This window comes from Bufo gargarizans, chromosome 5, assembly GCF_014858855.1.
Source record: "Bufo gargarizans isolate SCDJY-AF-19 chromosome 5, ASM1485885v1, whole genome shotgun sequence".
In the NCBI taxonomy this organism is placed as follows: Eukaryota; Metazoa; Chordata; class Amphibia; order Anura; family Bufonidae; genus Bufo; species Bufo gargarizans.
The window spans coordinates 93,802,679-93,827,224 of NC_058084.1; the positions used below are offsets into that span (position 1 = coordinate 93,802,679).

Genomic DNA, 24,546 nt, shown 5'->3' on the forward strand with positions numbered 1-24,546 from the left:
GAATGCTCCATCCACAGTGTAGTGGCTATACTTTGCACCATTAAAGGGCAAAAAAAAATTGAGCTGCAGTATACCAGCACCGGGAACTATAATCATTCCATCCTGTATGTTATTAGAATCTGTTATTTCCATTTCTAACATATAGGAATTTTATATGTTTAAAGGAACTAAGTAATAGATTCAGTGGGCCAGATTTATCATGACTCTGACAGCTCACTCCACTTTCACATATGGCTAAAGTCAGTTTTAGCCAAGTCAGATTTAGGATCGGCCCTTTAAGACTGTAATAAATGTGGTTTGACGGTAGCAGTTTATCCGTCAGTAAGCAGCTTTACAAAAGTTGCACGTCTTTACGAAAAAGTCGCACGTTTTAATGGAAAAGTCGCATGTTCTATTAAAAAGTCTCAGAAGATAAGCATGGTCCTCACTGGAGTGAAATTGCGCATTTTTTTTGCGACTTTTTTGAGACTTTTTAAATAGTCCCAATAGTAAATCTGTCTAGAGATTCATTTACATAAGAAAACACGCCCACTTTCAGAAAACTGGCGAGCATAGTGTAGAGCAGAAAAAAGTTGCACATTTTTGTGCAGTTTTAGCGATTGCGCAAAAAAGTGCGACTTTTTCACTCCATTATTCTGACTTGAGCTAATGATAAATCTGACCCAGAGATGTCAAAAGTACACAAAGGTATTTTACCTGCCCTTGTTGGAAAGGACGTAACAAGTCCGGTCTAGACAAGATTCTTCTTCCTGAGTCTCCTCGCTCTCCATACAAGCAGATATAAACTGGAACCTCAGTTCCTGCTTCTTCTAAATGTCCTGTGTAGACGCTGATCTTGTATTTCACAACTGGAAAACAGACATCAGACACCTGTTATCAATATACAATCCAAAATATTCCATATATTGCCACGTTCTCATTTAGCTGCTCCGACTGAAGACTGCAATCATAGGAAGGAGATGATAGTGGGAGGAATGTACTCACATTCTACCCCAGTTTTTTGGCATTGCAAATTTTGTCTCAAGAGACATTATGCAACAAAATTTGCTACTTTTTAACTTTTCACAAAGAAATGACTGGGGTGAGGATGAGAGAAGGTGGGCAACTCATGGTAAGACTCCTATAACAACATGTGTGCCAGAAAACTGGTGCACATTGCACCAGAAATCTACTCCAGTTCCTGGCTGGAGTAGATTCATTTGGTGGCTCACTGATAGCAGAAGATGTGACAAATTTATTAAGAGGTGTGCACTTAGCAAACTTGCTGGATCTTTCTCCAACAGGGTTTTTTACTAAGAGCAGCGTGAAATGCTGGTCTTCAATAAATGACCCCCAGTGACTTAAGAATTTACTAGAAAGATGAGTAAGTGCTCAGTACACAAAGGAGTTGTCTCAGACATCCAAGTTCTTATTGGTGATATCTGACCACTGGGACCCGCATGAGAACAGGAGTCATGCGTTTCCCATTTGAATGCCTATCTTTGGCATTCTATGGGACTGATGAAGATAGCCAAGTTCCATTAAAATTGTATGAAATTGCCCAAATAGCCATATACATCTCTTTGCTATCTCCAGCAGTCCCATGCAGTCTGAATGGAGTGGCAGTGTGCATGCTTGACCGCTACTCCATTTAAATGGAAGATACGAGTCCCACATTCTTGTGAGCATTACTGTTTAGACACATCACTTATTCTGTGGTTAGGCAATAAAGTTGTCAATCTGGGACTACCCCTTTAAGAGAAAAGAAACATCAGTGATATAAATTAATACTGACACTAGTCATATTATCTAACATTCCCGTTCGAAAAGACAGTTAAAGACACTTAAAGTAAGAGTGCTCCCCAATGCACAGTACCACTACTCACTTTTATACAAGCCCCCAGAGTGAACTGAGACAAGTAGTTAATAGTGATGAGCGGCTGGGGCAATATTTGAATTTGCAATATTTTGCGAATATTTGGGCAAATATTCGTCATAAATTAGCAAATTTGAGAATTCATCTTTATTTTTTTTATTCCGAAAATTGGCAATGTAATATGCGCGTATTGCAGGCGTAGGTCACTTTTGCTACATTTTCCAAGCTGCTAGAAGTTTTCCGAGACTGGAGAAAATGGTTGGCACAGCAGAACATTACAATAGCTTTATATGCAGATAGAGTGCGCCAATATATTCGCGATTGCACACATCGGCAATTAATGATGCGCATATTTTGGCGCAATAAGTGCAACTTCACATTTTAGCAGGTCTGACTACATATTACTGATTGGTGCACTAACTATTGTTGTGACATCACAGCACTATGTCTGCAGCATGTATGTATGGACAGCAGAGAAACAGTAATTCCTATCACACTACCTAACACCCTGCACTAGAACCTACACTATATCAGGATATAACATACACTGACTATCTCCCACTTACTATCTGTATTATATATATGAGCTATCTAACTATCTAATGTAATTGGTTAAGGAATAGGATCCATATGAAGGCACAGAGCACAGCAATGTCACTGCTCTCCCTCTCTCTCAGAACTGCAAAAAAAAACCTGCAGAAAATGGCTGCCAGGGAGTTTCTTATATAGTAAGGGGTAAGCAACTTTACTATTGGTTGCTAGGGATGTTGCTAAGCTCAGAAAAACACACTGCAGCCTTCTCATTGGCCCACAAGCAAGAAGCAGGGAGGGATCATGGGTAGGGATGAGCGAACTCGAACTGTATAGTTCGGGTTCGTACCGAATTTTGGGGTGTCCGTGACACGGACCCGAACCCGGACATTTTCGTAAAAGTCCGGGTTCGGGTTCGGTGTTCGTCGCTTTCTTCGCGCTTTTGTGACGCTTTCTTGGCGCTTTTTGAAAGGCTGCAAAGCAGCCAATCAACAAGCGTCATACTACTTGCCCCAAGAGGCCATCACAGCCATGCCTACTATTGGCATGGCTGTGATTGGCCAGAGCACCATGTGACCCAGCCTCTATTTAAGCTGGAGTCACATAGCGCCGCCCGTCACTCTGCTCTGATTAGCGTAGGGAGAGGTTGCGGCTGCGACAGTAGGGCGAGATTAGGCAGATTAACTCCTCCAAAGGACTTGATTAACTGATCGATCTGCAGCTGTGGATCATTGAGCTGCTGATCCTCAATTGCTCACTGTTTTTAGGCTGCACAGACCGTTTGTCAGTCTCATTTTTCTGGGGTGATCGGCGGCCATTTTGTGTCTTGTGGTGCGCCAGCACAAGCTGCGACCAAGTGCATTTAACCCTCAATGGTGTGGTTGTTTTTTGGCTAAAGCCTACATCAGGGTGAAGCTGTCACACCAAGTGCATTTAACCAGCAATAGTCTGTTCATTTTTTGGCCATATACAAAATCAGGGGCAAGCTGCGCCTGTCACCAAGTGCATTTAACCCTCAATGGTGTGGTTGTTTTTTGGCTAAAGCCTACATCAGGGTGAAGCTGTCACACCAAGTGCATTTAACCAGCAATAGTCTGTTCATTTTTTGGCCATATACAAAATCAGGGGCAAGCTGCGCCTGTCACCAAGTGCATTTAACCCTCAATGGTGTGGTTGTTTTTTGGCTAAAGCCTACATCAGGGTGAAGCTGTCACACCAAGTGCATTTAACCAGCAATAGTCTGTTCATTTTTTGGCCATATACAAAATCAGGGGCAAGCTGCGCCTGTCACCAAGTGCATTTAACCCTCAATGGTGTGGTTGTTTTTTGGCTAAAGCCTACATCAGGGTGAAGCTGTCACACCAAGTGCATTTAACCAGCAATAGTCTGTTCATTTTTTGGCCATATCCCAGTCTAATTCTGTCACTAAATCCATACCGGTCACCCAGCGCCTAAATACTAGGCCTCAAATTTATATCCAGCTAAATCTGTCCCTAGTGCTGTAGCTGGGCGAGTTATTTAGTGTCCGTTCAAGCACATTTCTTGTTCTGGGTTGAAATACAATTCCCAATTTAGCAATTTCATAATTTAGTGGTTCCTGCTATATCAGAGCTATTTGAAATCTATCCCAAAAAGGGTATATAATATTGAAGGTGCACATTGGGTCATTCAGAATAACTTCACACACACCCGCTACTGTGTATTTCCAAGTCTAATTCTGTCACTAAACCCATACCTGTCACCCAGCGCCTAAATACTAGGCCTCAAATTTAAATCCCTCTAAATCTCTCGTTACCCACCGCTGTACTGTTGTTGCTGGGCAAGATATTTAGTGTCCGTCAAAGCACATTTTTTGTTCTGGGTTGAAGTACAATTCCCAATTTAGCAATTTCATAATTTAGTGGTTTCTGCTATATCAGAGCTATTTGAAATCTATCCCTAAAAGGGTATATAATATTGAAGGTGCACATAGGGTCATTCAGAATAACTTCACACACACGCTTCTGTGCATTTCCAAGTCTAATTCTGTCACTAAATCCATACCGGTGACCCAGCGCCTAAATACTAGGCCTCAAATTTAAATCCCTCTAAATCTCTCGTTACCCACCACTGTACTGTTGTTGCTGGGCAAGATATTTAGTGTCCGTCAAAGCACATTTTTTGTTCTGGGTTGAAGTACAATTCCCAATTTAGCAATTTCATAATTTAGTGGTTTCTGCTATATCAGAGCTATTTGAAATCTATCCCTAAAAGGGTATATAATATTGAAGGTGCACATAGGGTCATTCAGAATAACTTCACACACACGCTTCTGTGCATTTCCAAGTCTAATTCTGTCACTAAATCCATACCGGTGACCCAGCGCCTAAATACTAGGCCTCAAATTTAAATCCCTCTAAATCTCTCGTTACCCACCGCTGTACTGTTGTTGCTGGGCAAGATATTTAGTGTCCGTCAAAGCACATTTTTTGTTCTGGGTTGAAGTACAATTCCCAATTTAGCAATTTCATAATTTAGTGGTTTCTGCTATATCAGAGCTATTTGAAATCTATCCCAAAAAGGGTATATAATATTGAAGGTGCACATTGGGTCATTCAGAATAACTTCACACACCCGCTACTGTGTATTTCCAAGTCTAATTCTGTCACTAAATCCATACCTGTCACCCAGCGCCTAAATACTAGGCCTCAAATTTAAATCCCTCTAAATCTCTCGTTACCCACCGCTGTACTGTTGTTGCTGGGCAAGATATTTAGTGTCCGTCAAAGCACATTTTTTGTTCTGGGTTGAAGTACAATTCCCAATTTAGCAATTTCATAATTTAGTGGTTTCTGCTATATCAGAGCTATTTGAAATCTATCCCTAAAAGGGTATATAATATTGAAGGTGCACATAGGGTCATTCAGAATAACTTCACACACACGCTTCTGTGCATTTCCAAGTCTAATTCTGTCACTAAATCCATACCGGTGACCCAGCGCCTAAATACTAGGCCTCAAATTTAAATCCCTCTAAATCTCTCGTTACCCACCGCTGTACTGTTGTTGCTGGGCAAGATATTTAGTGTCCGTCAAAGCACATTTTTTGTTCTGGGTTGAAGTACAATTCCCAATTTAGCAATTTCATAATTTAGTGGTTTCTGCTATATCAGAGCTATTTGAAATCTATCCCTAAAAGGGTATATAATATTGAAGGTGCACATAGGGTCATTCAGAATAACTTCACACACACGCTTCTGTGCATTTCCAAGTCTAATTCTGTCACTAAATCCATACCGGTGACCCAGCGCCTAAATACTAGGCCTCAAATTTAAATCCCTCTAAATCTCTCGTTACCCACCACTGTACTGTTGTTGCTGGGCAAGATATTTAGTGTCCGTCAAAGCACATTTTTTGTTCTGGGTTGAAGTACAATTCCCAATTTAGCAATTTCATAATTTAGTGGTTCCTGCTATATCAGAGCTATTTGAAATCTATCCCAAAAAGGGTATATAATATTGAAGGTGCACATTGGGTCATTCAGAATAACTTCACACACACCCGCTACTGTGTATTTCCAAGTCTAATTCTGTCACTAAACCCATACCTGTCACCCAGCGCCTAAATACTAGGCCTCAAATTTAAATCCCTCTAAATCTCTCGTTACCCACCGCTGTACTGTTGTTGCTGGGCAAGATATTTAGTGTCCGTCAAAGCACATTTTTTGTTCTGGGTTGAAGTACAATTCCCAATTTAGCAATTTCATAATTTAGTGGTTTCTGCTATATCAGAGCTATTTGAAATCTATCCCTAAAAGGGTATATAATATTGAAGGTGCACATAGGGTCATTCAGAATAACTTCACACACACGCTTCTGTGCATTTCCAAGTCTAATTCTGTCACTAAATCCATACCGGTGACCCAGCGCCTAAATACTAGGCCTCAAATTTAAATCCCTCTAAATCTCTCGTTACCCACCGCTGTACTGTTGTTGCTGGGCAAGATATTTAGTGTCCGTCAAAGCACATTTTTTGTTCTGGGTTGAAGTACAATTCCCAATTTAGCAATTTCATAATTTAGTGGTTCCTGCTATATCAGAGCTATTTGAAATCTATCCCAAAAAGGGTATATAATATTGAAGGTGCACATTGGGTCATTCAGAATAACTTCACACACACCCGCTACTGTGTATTTCCAAGTCTAATTCTGTCACTAAACCCATACCTGTCACCCAGCGCCTAAATACTAGGCCTCAAATTTAAATCCCTCTAAATCTCTCGTTACCGCTGTACTGTTGTAGCTGGGAAAGTTATTTAGTGCCCGTCAAAGCACATTTTTTGTTCTGGGTTGAAGTACAATTCCCAATTTAGCAATTTCATAATTTAGTGGTTCCTGCTATATCAGAGCTATTTGAAATCTATCCCAAAAAGGGTATATAATATTCAAGGTGCACATTGGGTCATTCAGAATAACTTCACACACACGCTTCTGTGCATTTCCAAGTCTAATTCTGTCACTAAATCCATACCGGTCACCCAGCGCCTAAATACTAGGCCTCAAATTTATATCCCGCTGAATTTGAATACAATACATTGGGCCAAATAATATATTTGTTGTTGTGGTGAACCATAACAATGAGAAAAACATCTAGTAAGGGACGCGGACGTGGACATGGTCGTGGTGGTGTTAGTGGACCCTCTGGTGCTGGGAGAGGACGTGGCCGTTCTGCCACATCCACACGTCCTAGTGTACCAACTACCTCAGGTCCCAGTAGCCGCCAGAATTTACAGCGATATATGGTGGGGCCCAATGCCGTTCTAAGGATGGTAAGGCCTGAGCAGGTACAGGCATTAGTCAATTGGGTGGCCGACAGTGGATCCAGCACGTTCACATTATCTCCCACCCAGTCTTCTGCAGAAAGCGCACAGATGGCGCCTGAAAACCAACCCCATCAGTCTGTCACATCACCCCCATGCATACCAGGGAAACTGTCTCAGCCTCAAGTTATGCAGCAGTCTCTTATGCTGTTTGAAGACTCCGCTGGCAGGGTTTCCCAAGGGCATCCACCTAGCCCTTCCCCAGCGGTGAAAGACATAGAATGCACTGACGCACAACCACTTATGTTTCCTGATGATGAGGACATGGGAATACCACCTCAGCATGTCTCTGATGATGACGAAACACAGGTGCCAACTGCTGCGTCTTTCTGCAGTGTGCAGACTGAACAGGAGGTCAGGGATCAAGACTGGGTGGAAGACGATGCAGGGGACGATGAGGTCCTAGACCCCACATGGAATGAAGGTCGTGCCACTGACTTTCACAGTTCGGAGGAAGAGGCAGTGGTGAGACCGAGCCAACAGCGTAGCAAAAGAGGGAGCAGTGGGCAAAAGCAGAACACCCGCCGCCAAGAGACTCCGCCTGCTACTGACCGCCGCCATCTGGGACCGAGCACCCCAAAGGCAGCTTCAAGGAGTTCCCTGGCATGGCACTTCTTCAAACAATGTGCTGACGACAAGACCCGAGTGGTTTGCACGCTGTGCCATCAGAGCCTGAAGCGAGGCATTAACGTTCTGAACCTGAGCACAACCTGCATGACCAGGCACCTGCATGCAAAGCATGAACTGCAGTGGAGTAAACACCTTAAAACCAAGGAAGTCACTCAGGCTCCCCCTGCTACCTCTTCTGCTGCTGCCGCCTCGGCCTATTCTGCTGCTGCCGCCTCGGCCTCTTCCTCCGCCTCTGGAGGAACGTTGGCACCTGCCGCCCAGCAAACAGGGGATGTACCACCAACACCACCACCACCACCTCCGTCACCAAGCGTCTCAACCATGTCACACGCCAGCGTTCAGCTCTCCATCTCACAAACATTTGATAGAAAGCGTAAATTCCCACCTAGCCACCCTCGATCCCTGGCCCTGAATGCCAGCATTTCTAAACTACTGGCCTATGAAATGCTGTCATTTAGGCTGGTGGACACAGACAGCTTCAAACAGCTCATGTCGCTTGCTGTCCCACAGTATGTTGTTCCCAGCCGGCACTACTTCTCCAAGAGAGCCGTGCCTTCCCTGCACAACCAAGTATCCGATAAAATCAAGTGTGCACTGCGCAACGCCATCTGTAGCAAGGTCCACCTAACCACAGATACGTGGACCAGTAAGCACGGCCAGGGACGCTATATCTCCCTAACTGCACACTGGGTAAATGTAGTGGCAGCTGGGCCCCAGGCGGAGAGCTGTTTGGCGCACGTCCTGCCGCCGCCAAGGATCGCAGGGCAACATTCTTTGCCTCCTGTTGCCACCTCCTCCTTCTCGGCTTCCTCCTCCTCTTCTTCCACCTGCTCATCCAGTCAGCCACACACCTTCACCACCAACTTCAGCACAGCCCGGGGTAAACGTCAGCAGGCCATTCTGAAACTCATATGTTTGGGGGACAGGCCCCACACCGCACAGGAGTTGTGGCGGGGTATTGAACAACAGACCGACGAGTGGTTGCTGCCGGTGAGCCTCAAGCCCGGCCTGGTGGTGTGTGATAATGGGCGAAATCTCGTTGCAGCTCTGGGACTAGCCAATTTGACGCACATCCCTTGCTTGGCGCATGTGCTGAATTTGGTGGTGCAGAAGTTCATTCACAACTACCCCGACATGTCAGAGCTGCTGCATAAAGTGCGGGCCGTCTGTTCGCGCTTCCGGCGTTCACATCCTGCCGCTGCTCGCCTGTCTGCGCTACAGCGTAACTTCGGCCTTCCCGCTCACCGCCTCATATGCGACGTGCCCACCAGGTGGAACTCCACCTTGCACATGCTGGACAGACTGTGCGAGCAGCAGCAGGCCATAGTGGAGTTTCAGCTGCAGCACGCACGGGTCAGTCGCACTACAGAACAGCACCACTTCACCACCAATGACTGGGCCTCCATGCGAGACCTGTGTGCCCTGTTGCGCTGTTTCGAGTACTCCACCAACATGGCCAGTGGCGATGACACCGTTATCAGCGTTACAATACCACTTCTATGTCTCCTTGAGAAAACACTTAGGGCGATGATGGAACAGGAGGTGGCCCAGGAGGAGGAGGAGGAGGATGAGGAAGAGGGGTCATTTTTAGCACTTTCAGGCCAGTCTCTTCGAAGTGACTCAGAGGGAGGCTTTTTGCAACAGCAGAGGCCAGGTACAAATGTGGCCAGCCAGGGCCCACTACTGGAGGACGAGGAGGACGAGGATGAGGAGGAGGTGGAGGAGGATGAGGATGAAGCATGGTCACAGCGGGGTGGCACCCAACGCAGCTCGGGTCCATCACTGGTGCGTGGCTGGGGGGAAAGGCAGGACGATGACGATACGCCTCCCACAGAGGACAGCTTGTCCTTACCCCTGGGCAGCCTGGCACACATGAGCGACTACATGCTGCAGTGCCTGCGCAACGACAGCAGAGTTGCCCACATTTTAACCTGTGCGGACTACTGGGTTGCCACCCTGCTGGATCCACGCTACAAAGACAATGTGCCCACCTTACTTCCTGCACTGGAGCGTGATAGGAAGATGCGCGAGTACAAGCGCACGTTGGTAGACGCGCTACTGAGAGCATTCCCAAATGTCACAGGGGAACAAGTGGAAGCCCAAGGCCAAGGCAGAGGAGGAGCAAGAGGTCGCCAAGGCAGCTGTGTCACGGCCAGCTCCTCTGAGGGCAGGGTTAGCATGGCAGAGATGTGGAAAACTTTTGTCAACACGCCACAGCTAACTGCACCACCACCTGATACGCAACGTGTTAGCAGGAGGCAACATTTCACTAACATGGTGGAACAGTACGTGTGCACACCCCTCCACGTACTGACTGATGGTTCGGCCCCATTCAACTTCTGGGTCTCTAAATTGTCCACGTGGCCAGAGCTAGCCTTTTATGCCTTGGAGGTGCTGGCCTGCCCGGCAGCCAGCGTTTTGTCTGAACGTGTATTCAGCACGGCAGGGGGCGTCATTACAGACAAACGCAGCCGCCTGTCTACAGCCAATGTGGACAAGCTGACGTTCATAAAAATGAACCAGGCATGGATCCCACAGGACCTGTCCGTCCCTTGTCCAGATTAGACATTAACTACCTCCCCATAACCATATATTATTGGACTCCAGGGCACTTCCTCATTCAATCCTATTTTTATTTTCATTTTACCATTATATTGCGATGCTACCCAAAGTTGAATGAACCTCTCCTCTGCCTGTGTGCTAGGCCTAAATATATGCCAATGGACTGTTGCAGTGGTGGCTGACATGAAGCCTGATTCTCTGCTATGACATGCAGACTAATTCTCTGCTGACATGAAGCCAGATTGTCTGTTACGGGACCTCTCTCCTCTGCATGGGTGCTGGGCCTAAATTTATGACAATGGACTGTTGCAGTGGTGGCTGACGTGAAGCCTGATTCTCTGCTATGACATGCAGACTGATTCTCTGCTGACATGAAGCCAGATCGTCTGTTACGGGACCTCTCTGCTCTGCCTGTGTGCTAGGCCTAAATATATGCCAATGGACTGTTGCAGTGGTGGGTGACGTGAAGCCTCATTCTCTGCTATGACATGCAGACTGATTCTCTGCTGACATGAAGCCAGATTGTCTGTTACGGGACCTCTCTGCTCTGCCTGTGTGCTAGGCCTAAATATATGCCAATGGACTGTTGCAGTGGTGGGTGACGTGAAGCCTCATTCTCTGCTATGACATGCAGACTGATTCTCTGCTGTCATGAAGCCAGATTGTCTGTTACGGGACCTCTCTGCTCTGCCTGTGTGCTAGGCCTAAATATATGCCAATGGACTGTTGCAGTGGTGGGTGACGTGAAGCCTCATTCTCTGCTATGACATGCAGACTGATTCTCTGCTGACATGAAGCCAGATTGTCTGTTACGGGACCTCTCTGCTCTGCCTGTGTGCTAGGCCTAAATATATGCCAATGGACTGTTGCAGTGGTGGGTGACGTGAAGCCTCATTCTCTGCTATGACATGCAGACTGATTCTCTGCTGACATGAAGCCAGATTCTCTGTTACGGGACCTCCCTCCTCTGCCTGGGTGCTGGGCCTAAATATATGCCAATGGACTGTTGCAGTGGTGGGTGACGTGAAGCCTCATTCTCTGCTATGACATGCAGACTGATTCTCTGCTGACATGAAGCCAGATTCTCTGTTACGGGACCTCCCTCCTCTGCCTGGGTGCTGGGCCTAAATATATGCCAATGGACTGTTGCAGTGGTGGCTGACGTGAAGCCTGATTCTCTGCTATGACATGCAGACTAATTCTCTGCTGACATGAAGACAGATTCTCTGTTACGGGACCTCTCTCCTCTGCCTGTGTGCTAGGCCTAAATATATGCCAATGGACTGTTGCAGTGGTGGGTGACGTGAAGCCTCATTCTCTGCTATGACATGCAGACTGATTCTCTGCTGTCATGAAGCCAGATTGTCTGTTACGGGACCTCTCTGCTCTGCCTGTGTGCTAGGCCTAAATATATGCCAATGGACTGTTGCAGTGGTGGGTGACGTGAAGCCTCATTCTCTGCTATGACATGCAGACTAATTCTCTGCTGACATGAAGACAGATTCTCTGTTACGGGACCTCTCTCCTCTGCCTGTGTGTGTGCTGGGCCTAAATATATGCCAATGGACTGTTGCAGTGGTGGCTGACGTGAAGCCTCATTCTCTGCTATGACATGCAGACTGATTCTCTGCTGACATGAAGCCAGATTCTCTGTTACGGGACCTCTCTCCTCTGCCTGTGTGCTAGGCCTAAATATATGCCAATGGACTGTTGCAGTGGTGGCTGACGTGAAGCCTCATTCTCTGCTATGACATGCAGACTAATTCTCTGCTGACATGAAGACAGATTCTCTGTTACGGGACCTCTCTCCTCTGCCTGGGTGCCGGGGCCTAAATATCTGAGAATGGACTGTTCCAGTGGTGGGTGACGGGAAGCCAGATTCTCTGCTATGGAACCTCTCTCCAATTGATTTTGGTTAATTTTTATTTATTTAATTTTTATTTTAATTAATTTCCCTATCCACATTTGTTTGCAGGGGATTTACCTACATGTTGCTGCCTTTTGCAGCCCTCTAGCCCTTTCCTGGGCTGTTTTACAGCCGTTTTAGTGCCGAAAAGTTCGGGTCCCCATTGACTTCAATGGGGTTCGGGTTCGGGACGAAGTTCGGATCGGGTTCGGATCCCGAACCCGAACATTTCCGGGATGTTCGGCCGAACTTCTCGAACCCGAACATCCAGGTGTTCGCTCAACTCTAATCATGGGTTCAGATGAAAAAAAATCTAGAATATTTGCGAATATTCCAAATATTTCTAAATTTTCGCGAATTCTCAAAGTGGTGATATTTGCGATTAAAATTTGCAATTCGAATATTCGCACCCAACACTAGTAGTTAAGTAAAGTAAGTGGTCTGGGGAATGCACCTGCCAATCCAAACACGGACTAGGATCCCATAACCATATAACAAATAAATTACAAGTTTTACTGAATCTTAGGATACAATTAATATTCAGAACAGAGTAATTTGCAGAGTGGCTGAAGTCTAATGGCAATTCCTGGATTTCTACGCAGAATCCAGTCCAGCATATTACAATAAAAGGTATATCCAGATTAAGGCCTCTTTCACACTTGCGTTGTCCGGATCCGGCGTGTACTCCACTTGCCGGAATTACACGCCGGGTCCGGAAAAAACGCAAGTGAACTGAAAGCATTTGAAGACGGATCCGTCTTCAAAATGCTTTCAGTGTTACTATGGCAGCCAGGATGCTATTAAAGTCCTGGTTGCCATAGTAGTAGTGGGGAGCAGTATACTTACAGTCCGTGCGGCTCCCGGGGCGCTCCAGAATGACGTCAGAGCGCCCCATGCGCATGGATGACGTGCAATGCGATCACGTCATCCATGCGCGTGGGGCGCCCTGACGTCACTCTGGAGCGCCCCGGGAGCCGCACGGACGGTAAGTATGCTGCTCCCCCGCTCCCCACTACACTTTACCATGGCTGCCAGGACTTTAGCGTCCCGGCAGCCATGGTAACCATTCAGAAAAAGCTAAACGTCGTATCCGGCAATGCGCCGAAACGACGTTTAGCTTAAGGCCGGATCCGGATCAATGCCTTTCAATGGGCATTAATTCCGGATTCGGCCTTGCGGGAAGTGTTCAGGATTTTTGGCCGGAGCAAAAAGCGCAGCATGCTGCAGGATTTTCTCCGGCCAAAAAACGTTCCGGTCCTGAACTGAAGACATCCTGATTAGGGATGAGCGAACTCGAACTGTATAGTTCGGGTTCGTACCGAATTTTGGTGTGTCCGTGACACGGACCCGAACCCGGACATTTTCGTAAAAGTCCGGGTTCGGGTTCGGTGTTCGTCGCTTTTTTGGCGCGTTTGTGACGCTTTCTTGGCGCTTTTTGAAAGGCTGCAAAGCAGCCAATCAACAAGCGTCATACTACTTGCCCCAAGAGGCCGTCACAGCCATGCCTACTATTGGCATGGCTGTGATTGGCCAGAGCACCATGTGACCCAGCCTCTATTTAAGCTGGAGTCACATATCGCCGCCCGTCACTCTGCTCTGATTAGCGTAGGGAGAGGTTGCGGCTGCGACAGTAGGGCGAGATTAGGCATATTAACTTCTCCAAAGGACTTGATTAATCGATCGATCTGCAGCTGTGCATCATTGAGCTGCTGAAATTCAATTGCTCACTGTTTTTAGGCTGCCCAGACCGTTTGTCAGTCACTTTTTTCTGGGGTGATCGGCGGCCATTTTGTGTCTTGTGGTGCGCCAGCACAAGCAGCGACCAAGTGCATTTAACCCTCAATGGTGTGGTTGTTTTTTGTCTAAAGCCTACATCAGGGTGAAGCTGTCACACCAAGTGCATTTAACCAGCAATAGTCTGTTTATTTTTTGGCCATATACTACATCAGGGGCAAGCTGCGCCTGTCACCAAGTGCATTTAACCCTCAATGGTGTGGTTGTTTTTTGGCGATAGCCTACATCAGGGTGAAGCTGTCACACCAAGTGCATTTAACCAGCAATAGTCTGTTAATTTTTTGGCCATATACTAAATCAGGGGCAAGCTGCGCCCGTCACCAAGTGCATTTAACCAGCAATAGTCTGTTCATTTTTTGGCCATATACTACATCAGGGGCAAGCTGCGCCCGTCACCAAGTGCATTTAACCCTCAGTAGTGTGGTTGGTCAAGCTGTCACACCAAGTGCATTTAACCAGCAATAGTGTGGTTATTTTTTGGCCATATCCCAGTCTAATTCTGTCACTAAATCCATACCGGTCACCCAGCGCCTAAATACTAGGCCTCAAATTTAGATCCCGCTAAATCTGTCGTTACCGCTGTACTGTTGTGGCTGGGCAAGTTATTTAGTGTCCGTCAAAGCACATTTTTTGTTCAGGGTTGAAATACAATTCCCAATTTAGCAATTTCATAATTTAGTGGTTTCTGCTATATCAGAGCTATTTGAAATCTATCCCTAAAAGGGTATATAATATTCAAGGTGCACATAGGGTCATTCAGAATAACTTCACACACACGCTACTGTGCATTTCCAAGTCTAATTCTGTCACTAAATCCATACCGGTCACCCAGCGCCTAAATACTAGGCCTCAAATTTATATCCCGCTAAATCTGTCGTTACCGCTGTCCTGTTGTGGATGGGCAAGTTATTTAGTGTCCGTCAAAGCACATTTTTTGTTCTGGGTTGAAATACAATTTAGCAATTTCATAATTTAGTGGTTTCTGCTATATCAGAGCTATTTGAAATCTATTCCTAAAAGGGTATATAATATTCAAGGTGCACATAGGGTCATTCAGAATAACTTCACACACACGCTACTGTGCATTTCCAAGTCTAATTCTGTTAGTAAATCCATACCGGTCACCCAGTGCCTAAATACTAGGCCTCAAATTTATATCCCGCTAAATCTGTCGTTACCGCTGTACTGTTGTGGCTGGGCAAGTTAATTAGTGTCCGTTAAAGCACATTTTTTGTTCAGGGTTGAAATACAATTCCCAATTTAGCAATTTCATAATTTAGTGGTTTCTGCTATATCAGAGCTATTTGAAATCTATCCCTAAAAGGGTATATAATATTCAAGGTGCACATAGGGTCATTCAGAATAACTTCACACACACGCTACTGTGCATTTCCAAGTCTAATTCTGTCACTAAATCCATACCGGTCACCCAGCGCCTAAATACTAGGCCTCAAATTTATATCCCGCTAAATCTGTCGTTACCGCTGTCCTGTTGTGGATGGGCAAGTTATTTAGTGTCCGCCAAAGCACATTTTTTGTTCTGGGTTGAAATACAATTCCCAATTTAGCAATTTCATAATTTAGTGGTTTCTGCTATATCAGAGCTATTTGAAATCTATCCCTAAAAGGGTATATAATATTCAAGGTGCACATAGGGTCATTCAGAATAACTTCACACACACGCTACTGTGCATTTCCAAGTCTAATTCTGTCACTAAATCCATACCGGTCACCCAGCACCTAAATACTAGGCCTCAAATTTATATCCCGCTAAATCTGTCGTTACCGCTGTACTGTTGTGGCTGGGCAAGTTATTTAGTGTCCGTTAAAGCACATTTTTTGTTCAGGGTTGAAATACAATTCCCAATTTAGCAATTTCATAATTTAGTGGTTTCTGCTATATCAGAGCTATTTGAAATCTATCCCTAAAAGGGTATATAATATTCAAGGTGCACATAGGGTCATTCAGAATAACTTCACACACACGCTACTGTGCATTTCCAAGTCTAATTCTGTCACTAAATCCATAGCGGTCACCCAGCGCCTAAATACTAGGCCTCAAATTTATATCCCGCTAAATCTGTCGTTACCGCTGTCCTGTTGTGGATGGGCAAGTTATTTTGTGTCCACCAAAGCACATTTTTTGTTCTAGGTTGAAATACAATTCCCAATTTAGCAATTTCATAATTTAGTGGTTTCTGCTATATCAGAGCTATTTGAAATCTATCCCTAAAAGGGTATATAATATTCAAGGTGCACATAGGGTCATTCAGAATAACTTCACACACACGCTACTGTGCATTTCCAAGTCTAATTCTGTCACTAAATCCATACCGGTCACCCAGCGCCTAAATACTAGGCCTCAAATTTATATCCCGCTAAATCTGTCGTTACCGCTGTACTGTTGTGGCTGGGCAAGTTATTTAGTGTCCGCCAAAGCACATTTTTTGTTCTGGGTTGAAATACAATTCCCAATTTAGCAATTTCATAATTTAGTGGTTTCTGCTATATCAGAGCTATTTGAAATCTATCCCTAAAAGGGTATATAATATTCAAGGTGCACATAGGGTCATTCAGAATAACTTCACACACACGCTACTGTGCATTTCCAAGTCTAATTCTGTCACTAAATCCATACCGGTCACCCAGCGCCTAAATACTAGGCCTCAAATTTATATCCCGCTGAATTTGAATACAATACATTGGGCCAAATAATATTTTTATTGTTGTGGTGAACCATAACAATGAGGAAAACATCTAGTAAGGGACGCGGACGTGGACATGGTCGTGGTGGTGTTAGTGGACCCTCTGGTGCTGGGAGAGGACGTGGCCGTTCTGCCACATCCACACGTCCTAGTGTACCAACTACCTCAGGTCCCAGTAGCCGCCAGAATTTACAGCGATATATGGTGGGGCCCAATGCCGTTCTAAGGATGGTAAGGCCTGAGCAGGTACAGGCATTAGTCAATTGGGTGGCCGACAGTGGATCCAGCACGTTCACATTATCTCCCACCCAGTCTTCTGCAGAAAGCGCACAGATGGCGCCTGAAAACCAACCCCATCAGTCTGTCACATCACCCCCATGCATACCAGGGAAACTGTCTCAGCCTCAAGTTATGCAGCAGTCTCTTATGCTGTTTGAAGACTCCGCTGGCAGGGTTTCCCAAGGGCATCCACCCAGCCCTTCCCCAGCAGTGAAAGACATAGAATGCACTGACGCACAACCACTTATGTTTCCTGATGATGAGGACATGGGAATACCACCTCAGCATGTCTCTGATGATGACGAAACACAGGTGCCAACTGCTGCGTCTTTCTGCAGTGTGCAGACTGAACAGGAGGTCAGGGATCAAGACTGGGTGGAAGACGATGCAGGGGACGATGAGGTCCTAGACCCCACATGGAATGAAGGTCGTGCCACTGACTTTCACAGTTCGGAGGAAGAGGCAGTGGTGAGACCGAGCCAACAGCGTAGCAAAAGAGGGAGCAGTGGGCAAAAGCAGAACACCCGCCGCCAAGAGACTCCGCCTGCTACTGACCGCCGCCATCTGGGACCGAGCACCCCAAAGGCAGCTTCAAGGAGTTCCCTGGCATGGCACTTCTTCAAACAATGTGCTGACGACAAGACCCGAGTGGTTTGCACGCTGTGCCATCAGAGCCTGAAGCGAGGCATTAACGTTCTGAACCTGAGCACAACCTGCATGACCAGGCACCTGCATGCAAAGCATGAACTGCAGTGGAGTAAACACCTTAAAACCAAGGAAGTCACTCAGGCTCCCCCTGCTACCTCTTCTGCTGCTGCCGACTCGGCCTCTTCCTCTGCCTCTGGAGGAACGTTGGCACCTGCCGCCCAGCAAACAGGGGATGTACCACCAACACCACCACCACCTCCGTCACCAAGCGTCTCAACCATGTCACACGGCAGCGTTCAGCTCTCCATCTCACAAACATTTGAGAGAAAGCGTAAATTCCCACCTAGCCACCCTCGATCCCTGGCCCTGAATGCCAGCATTTCTAAACTACTAGCCTATGAAATGCTGTCATTTAGGCTGGTGGACACAGACAGCTTCAAACAGCTCATGTCGCTTGCTGTCCCACAGTATGTTGTTCCCAGCCGCCACTACTTCTCCAAGAGAGCCGTGCCTTCCCTGCACAACCAAGTATCCGATAAAATCAAGTGTGCACTGCGCAACGCCATCTGTAGCAAGGTCCACCTAACCACAGATACTTGGACCAGTAAGCACGGCCAGGGACGCTATATCTCCCTAACTGCACACTGGGTAAATGTAGTGGCAGCTGGGCCCCAGGCGGAGAGCTGTTTAGCGCACGTCCTTCCGCCGCCAAGGATCGCAGGGCAACATTCTTTGCCTCCTGTTGCCACCTCCTCCTTCTCGGCTTCCTCCTCCTCTTCTTCCACCTGCTCATCCAGTCAGCCACACACCTTCACCACCAACTTCAGCACAGCCCGGGGTAAACGTCAGCAGGCCATTCTGAAACTCATATGTTTGGGGGACAGGCCCCACACCGCACAGGAGTTGTGGCGGGGTATAGAACAACAGACCGACGAGTGGTTGCTGCCGGTGAGCCTCAAGCCCGGCCTGGTGGTGTGCGATAATGGGCGAAATCTCGTTGCAGCTCTGGGACTAGCCAATTTGACGCACATCCCTTGCTTGGTGCATGTGCTGAATTTGGTGGTGCAGAAGTTCATTCACAACTACCCCGACATGTCAGAGCTGCTGCATAAAGTGCGGGCCGTCTGTTCGCGCTTCCGGCGTTCACATCCTGCTGCTGCTCGCCTGTCTGCGCTGCAGCGTAACTTCGGCCTTCCCGCTCACCGCCTCATATGCGACGTGCCCACCAGGTGGAACTCCACCTTGCACATGCTGGACAGACTGTGCGAGCAGCAGCAGGCCATAGTGGAGTTTCAGCTGCAGCACGCATGGGTCAGTCGCACTACAGAACAGCACCACTTCACCACCAATGACTGGGCCTCCATGCGAGACCTGTGTGCCCTGTTGCGCTGTTTCGAGTACTCCACCAACATGGCCAGTGGCGATGACGCCGTTATCAGCGTTACAATACCACTTCTATGTCTCCTTGAGAAAACACTTAGGGCGATGATGGAAGAGGAGGTGGCCCAGGAGGAGGAGGAGGAGGAAAAGGGGTCATTTTTAGCACTTTCAGGCCAGTCTCTTCGAAGTGACTCAGAGGGAGGTTTTTGGCAACAGCAGAGGCCAGGTACAAATGTGGCCAGACAGGGCCCACTACTGGAGGACGAGGAGGACGAGGATGAGGAGGAGGTGGAGGAGGATGAGGATGAAGCATGGTCACAGCGGGGTGGCACCCAACGCAGCTCGGGTCCATCACTGGTGCGTGGCTGGGGGGAAAGGCAGGACAATGACGATACGCCTCCCACAGAGGACAGCTTGTCCTTACCCCTGGGCAGCCTGGCACACATGAGCGACTACATGCTGCAGTGCCTGCGCAACGACAGCAGAGTTGCCCACATTTTAACGTGTGCGGACTACTGGGTTGCCACCCTGCTGGATCCACGCTACAAAGACAATGTGCCCACCTTACTTCCTGCACTGGAGCGTGATAGGAAGATGCGCGAGTACAAGCGCACGTTGGTAGACGCGCTACTTAGAGCATTCCCAAATGTCACAGGGGAACAAGTGGAAGCCCAAGGCCAAGGCAGAGGAGGAGCAAGAGGTCGCCAAGGCAGCTGTGTCACGGCCAGCTCCTCTGAGGGCAGGGTTAGCATGGCAGAGATGTGGAAAAGTTTTGTCAACACGCCACAGCTAACTGCACCACCACCTGATACGCAACGTGTTAGGCTACTTTCACACTAGCGTTCGGCTGCCCGCTCGTGAGCTCCGTTTGAAGGGGCTCACGAGCGGACCCGAACGCTTCCGTCCAGCCCTGATGCAGTCTGAATGGATGCGGATCCGCTCAGACTGCATCAGTCTGGCGACGTTCAGCCTCCGCTCTGCTCGCCTCCGCACAGACAGGCGGACAGCTGAACGCTGCTTGCAGCGTTCGGGTGTCCACCTGGCTGTGCGGAGGCGTGCGGATCCGTCCAGACTTACAATGTAAGTCAATGGGGACGGATCCGTTTGAAGATGCCACAATATGGCTCAATCTTCAAGCGGATCCGTCCCCCATTGACTTTACATTGAAAGTCTGGACGGATCAGTCCGAGGCTATTTTCACACTTAGCTTTTATATGCCCATATAATGCAGACGGATCCGTTCTGAACGGAGCCTCCGTCTGCATTATTATGATCGGATCCGTTCAGAACGGATCCGATCGAACGCTAGTGTGAAAGTAGCCTTAGCAGGAGGCAACATTTCAGTAACATGGTGGAACAGTACGTGTGCACACCCCTCCACGTACTGACTGATGGTTCGGCCCCATTCAACTTCTGGGTCTCTAAATTGTCCACGTGGCCAGAGCTAGCCTTTTATGCCTTGGAGGTGCTGGCCTGCCCGGCGGCCAGCGTTTTGTCTGAACGTGTATTCAGCACGGCAGGGGGCGTCATTACAGACAAACGCAGCCGCCTGTCTACAGCCAATGTGGACAAGCTGACGTTCATAAAAATGAACCAGGCATGGATCCCACAGGACCTGTCCATCCCTTGTCCAGATTAGACATTAACTACCTCCCCTTAACCATATATTATTGTACTCCAGGGCACTTCCTCATTCAATCCTATTTTTATTTTCATTTTACCATTATATTGCGAGGCTACCCAAAGTTGAATGAACCTCTCCTCTGTCTGGGTGCCGGGGCCTAAATATATGCCAATGGACTGTTCCAATGTTGGGTGACGTGAAGCCTGATTCTCTGCTATGACATGCAGACTAATTCTCTGCTGACATGAAGCCAGATCCTCTGTTACGGGACCTCTCTCCTCTGCCTGTGTGCTGGGCCTAAATATATGCCAATGGACTGTTGCAGTGGTGGCTGACGTGAAGCCTCATTCTCTGCTATGACATGCAGACTGATTCTCTGCTGACATGAAGCCAGATTGTCTGTTACGGGACCTCTCTCCTCTGCCTGGGTGCTGGGCCTAAATTTATGAAAATGGACTGTTGCAGTGGTGGGTGACGTGAAGCCTGATTCTCTGCTATGATATGAAGACTGATTCTCTGCTGACATGAAGCCAGATCCTCTGTTACGGGACCTCTCTACTCTGCCTGGGTGCTGGGCCTAAATATCTGACAATGGACTGTTGCATTGGTGGCTGACGTGAAGCCTCATTCTCTGCTATGACATGCAGACTGATTCTCTGCTGACATGAAGCCAGATTGTCTGTTACGGGACCTCTCTCCTCTGCCTGTGTGCTGGGCCTAAATATATGCCAATGGACTGTTGCAGTTGTGGCTGACGTGAAGCCTCATTCTCTGCTATGACATGCAGACTAATTCTCTGCTGACATGAAGCCAGATTGTCTGTTACGGGACCTCTCTCCTCTGCCTGGGTGCTGGGCCTAAATTTATGAAAATGGACTCTTACAGTGGTGGGTGACGTGAAGCCTGATTCTCTGCTATGACATGAAGACTGATTCTCTGCTGACATGAAGCCAGATCCTCTGTTACGGGACCTCTCTCCTCTGCCTGTGTGCTGGGCCTAAATATATGCCAATGGACTGTTGCAGTGGTGGCTGACGTGAAGCCTCATTCTCTGCTATGACATGCAGACTAATTCTCTGCTGACATGAAGCCAGATTGTCTGTTACGGGACCTCTCTCCTCTGCCTGGGTGCTGGGCCTAAATTTATGAAAATGGACTGTTGCAGTGGTGGGTGACGTGAAGCCTGATTCTCTGCTATGATATGAAGACTGATTCTCTGCTGACATGAAGCCAGATTCTGTGTTACGGAACCTCTCTCCTCTGCCTGGGTGCTTGGCCTAAATTTATGAAAATTGACTGTTGCAGTGGTGGCTGACGTGAAGCCTGATTCTCTGCTGACATGAAGACAGATTCTCTGTTACTGGACCTCTCTCCTCTGCTTGGGTGCCGGGGCCTAAATATCTGAGAATGGACTGTTCCAGTGGTGGGTGATGTGAAGCCAGATTCTCTGCTATGGGACCTCTCTCCAATTGATTTTGGTTAATTTTTATTTATTTAATTTTTATTTTAATTCATTTCCCTATCCACATTTGTTTGCAGGGGATTTACCTACATGTTGCTGCCTTTTGCAGCCCTCTAGCCCTTTCCTGGGCTGTTTTACAGCCGTTTTAGTGCCGAAAAGTTTGGGTCCCCATTGACTTCAATGGGGTTCGGGTTCGGGACGAAGTTCGGATCGGGTTCGGATCCCGAACCCGAACATTTTCGGGAAGTTCGGCCGAACTTCTCGAACCCGAACATCCAGGTGTTCGCTCAACTCTAATCCTGATGCATCCTGAACGGATTTCACTCCATTCAGAATGCATTAGGATAAAACTGATCAGGATTCTTCTGGCATAGAGCCCCGACGACGGAACTCTATGCCGGAAGAAAAGAACGCAGGTGTGAAAGAGCCCTAAGTCATACAATGTTTCGGTTTAATCAGTGGCTTTTGTCAGGTAGAATCTGTTGTATAAAGCAGAGAGCATAGTGGACATGGCCACTGCAGAACAGTTGAATGTTACCTAGATTTTGTAACCTGAACTTTTCTACTGACACCTTCCACCTCAAAGCATTGCAGTACCATTATCGTATTTATTAATTTCCAGATTTCTGTTGCAGGAAACCTGACACAAAATTCTAAGCAAAGGACCATTTGAATCAATATCAGTATTCTTACAATGTTGTGTCATAAATTCACCAACAGAAGTCTCTGAGCAGTACAAAAGAAGTTTAAAGGGAATGTATCGCCTATATATTTTAATGAATTAAACTCGGATAATGACACATTTTTCTAATGTTCTTTTATTTTATGATTACAAATATATTTTTATTTTTATTTTTGTACATGCATAATGGGTGTCCATCTTGCCTGAGCTACTGTTAACAGCATTCAGAGATGAACCCCAGGAACCTGTAGATTAGAGATGTTCAATGACTTCTATGGAAGGCATGCTCTTTGACATGTGTAGAGGTAATTGTGCAGAGAGGTGGTGGAGGTGACACTTGACAGGACATAATGAAACAAACACCTGGTCCCTAGAAAGTCTTGAAAGTAGGTAAATATAACCTAAGATGAACAGTACATGATAAATTATATCTTGGCATTATTTATTTAACAAAATCTAGGCAAAAATGCAGAAGCTGTGTGTGAAAAATGACTTACACCCTTAATGCTTCCACAGGACTTAAAGCGGACCTTTCATGTTTTTTTAATATATATATTAATAGCTGAAGGACCTGGCTTCGCACAGGTATATTTAATCTATTTCATTTAATGTTTGTATGTGTCGTTAAAAGATATCGACAGTGTCCACTATAACAGTGACTTCCAAAGCCCCCCACTCCTTAACACTGACCACGCCACAGTGCCCCTTCTCCTTAAAATGGGACCTCCTGTAACAATACAGCCTGGACCGCAGCGGCTCCCTGTGACGATACGCTGGCTTGCGCTCCAGCGTGGAACGCACCGGCAGTCTGCGATGATACGCTGGCTTGCGTTCCAGCGTGGAACGCAGCGACCGCCTGTGTTGTTACACTGGCTTGCGCTCCAGCGTGGAACGCAGTGGCCGCCGGGCCTTCTGTGACTCCGCCCACTTACCATTCAGCCCTTAAATTGAAGACAGGTGCTAAGCAGGGTGTTCCACTAATGGAGTGCGCACCCTGCTAGCTCCATGGTATCTTTAGACTCTGTCCACATATCCAAACCTGGATGCCTAATTACATCGTGAAGGACTGTCTACCTTCTTGCCACTGGCTTTCTAGCCAGGACCAACTAACTGCATATTATATACCAAACTGTGGACATGCTATACAAACTCTGAACCTACTGCATAGTATATACCAAACTGTGGACATGCTATATAAACTCTGAACCTACTGCATAGTATATATCAAACTGTGGACATGCTATACTAACTCTGAACCTACTGCATAGTATATATCAAACTGTGGACATGCTATATTAACTCTGAACCTATGGCATACTATATACTAAACTGAGGACATGCTATATACTAACCTTGAACCCATGGCATACTATATACTAAACTGAGGACATGCTATATACTAACTCTGAAGCTATTGCATACTAGATGCTAACTCTGAACGTTGCACAAGCTTATACTAACTCGTGACTCCTGTAATTCTGAGAGTCCCTCCTTACCATCAGTAAAACTAATTAGATGGATAGCGGTAAATGATTTTGTTACCCCAAACTCTCCGCCTAAGACTGAGAGTGACGCCTGGGGTACATACTGAGTAACCGCGAATCCCACAGCCAAACACAAGGGTGGTGGGAT

The 24,546-nt window shown here is 46.9% G+C and overlaps 1 protein-coding gene across 1 annotated transcript in view; it reads right to left on the minus strand.

The window, feature by feature from the left end:
• The window catches only part of RP1 (RP1 axonemal microtubule associated), a 659,535-nt gene that overhangs the window by 391,270 nt on the left and 243,719 nt on the right, over positions 1–24,546 (minus strand). Inside the window, exon 23 of the mRNA XM_044295389.1 lies at positions 697–870. Within this exon, the coding sequence (XP_044151324.1) occupies positions 697–870 (174 nt within the window). The remainder of the gene's footprint in view (positions 1–696; positions 871–24,546) is intronic.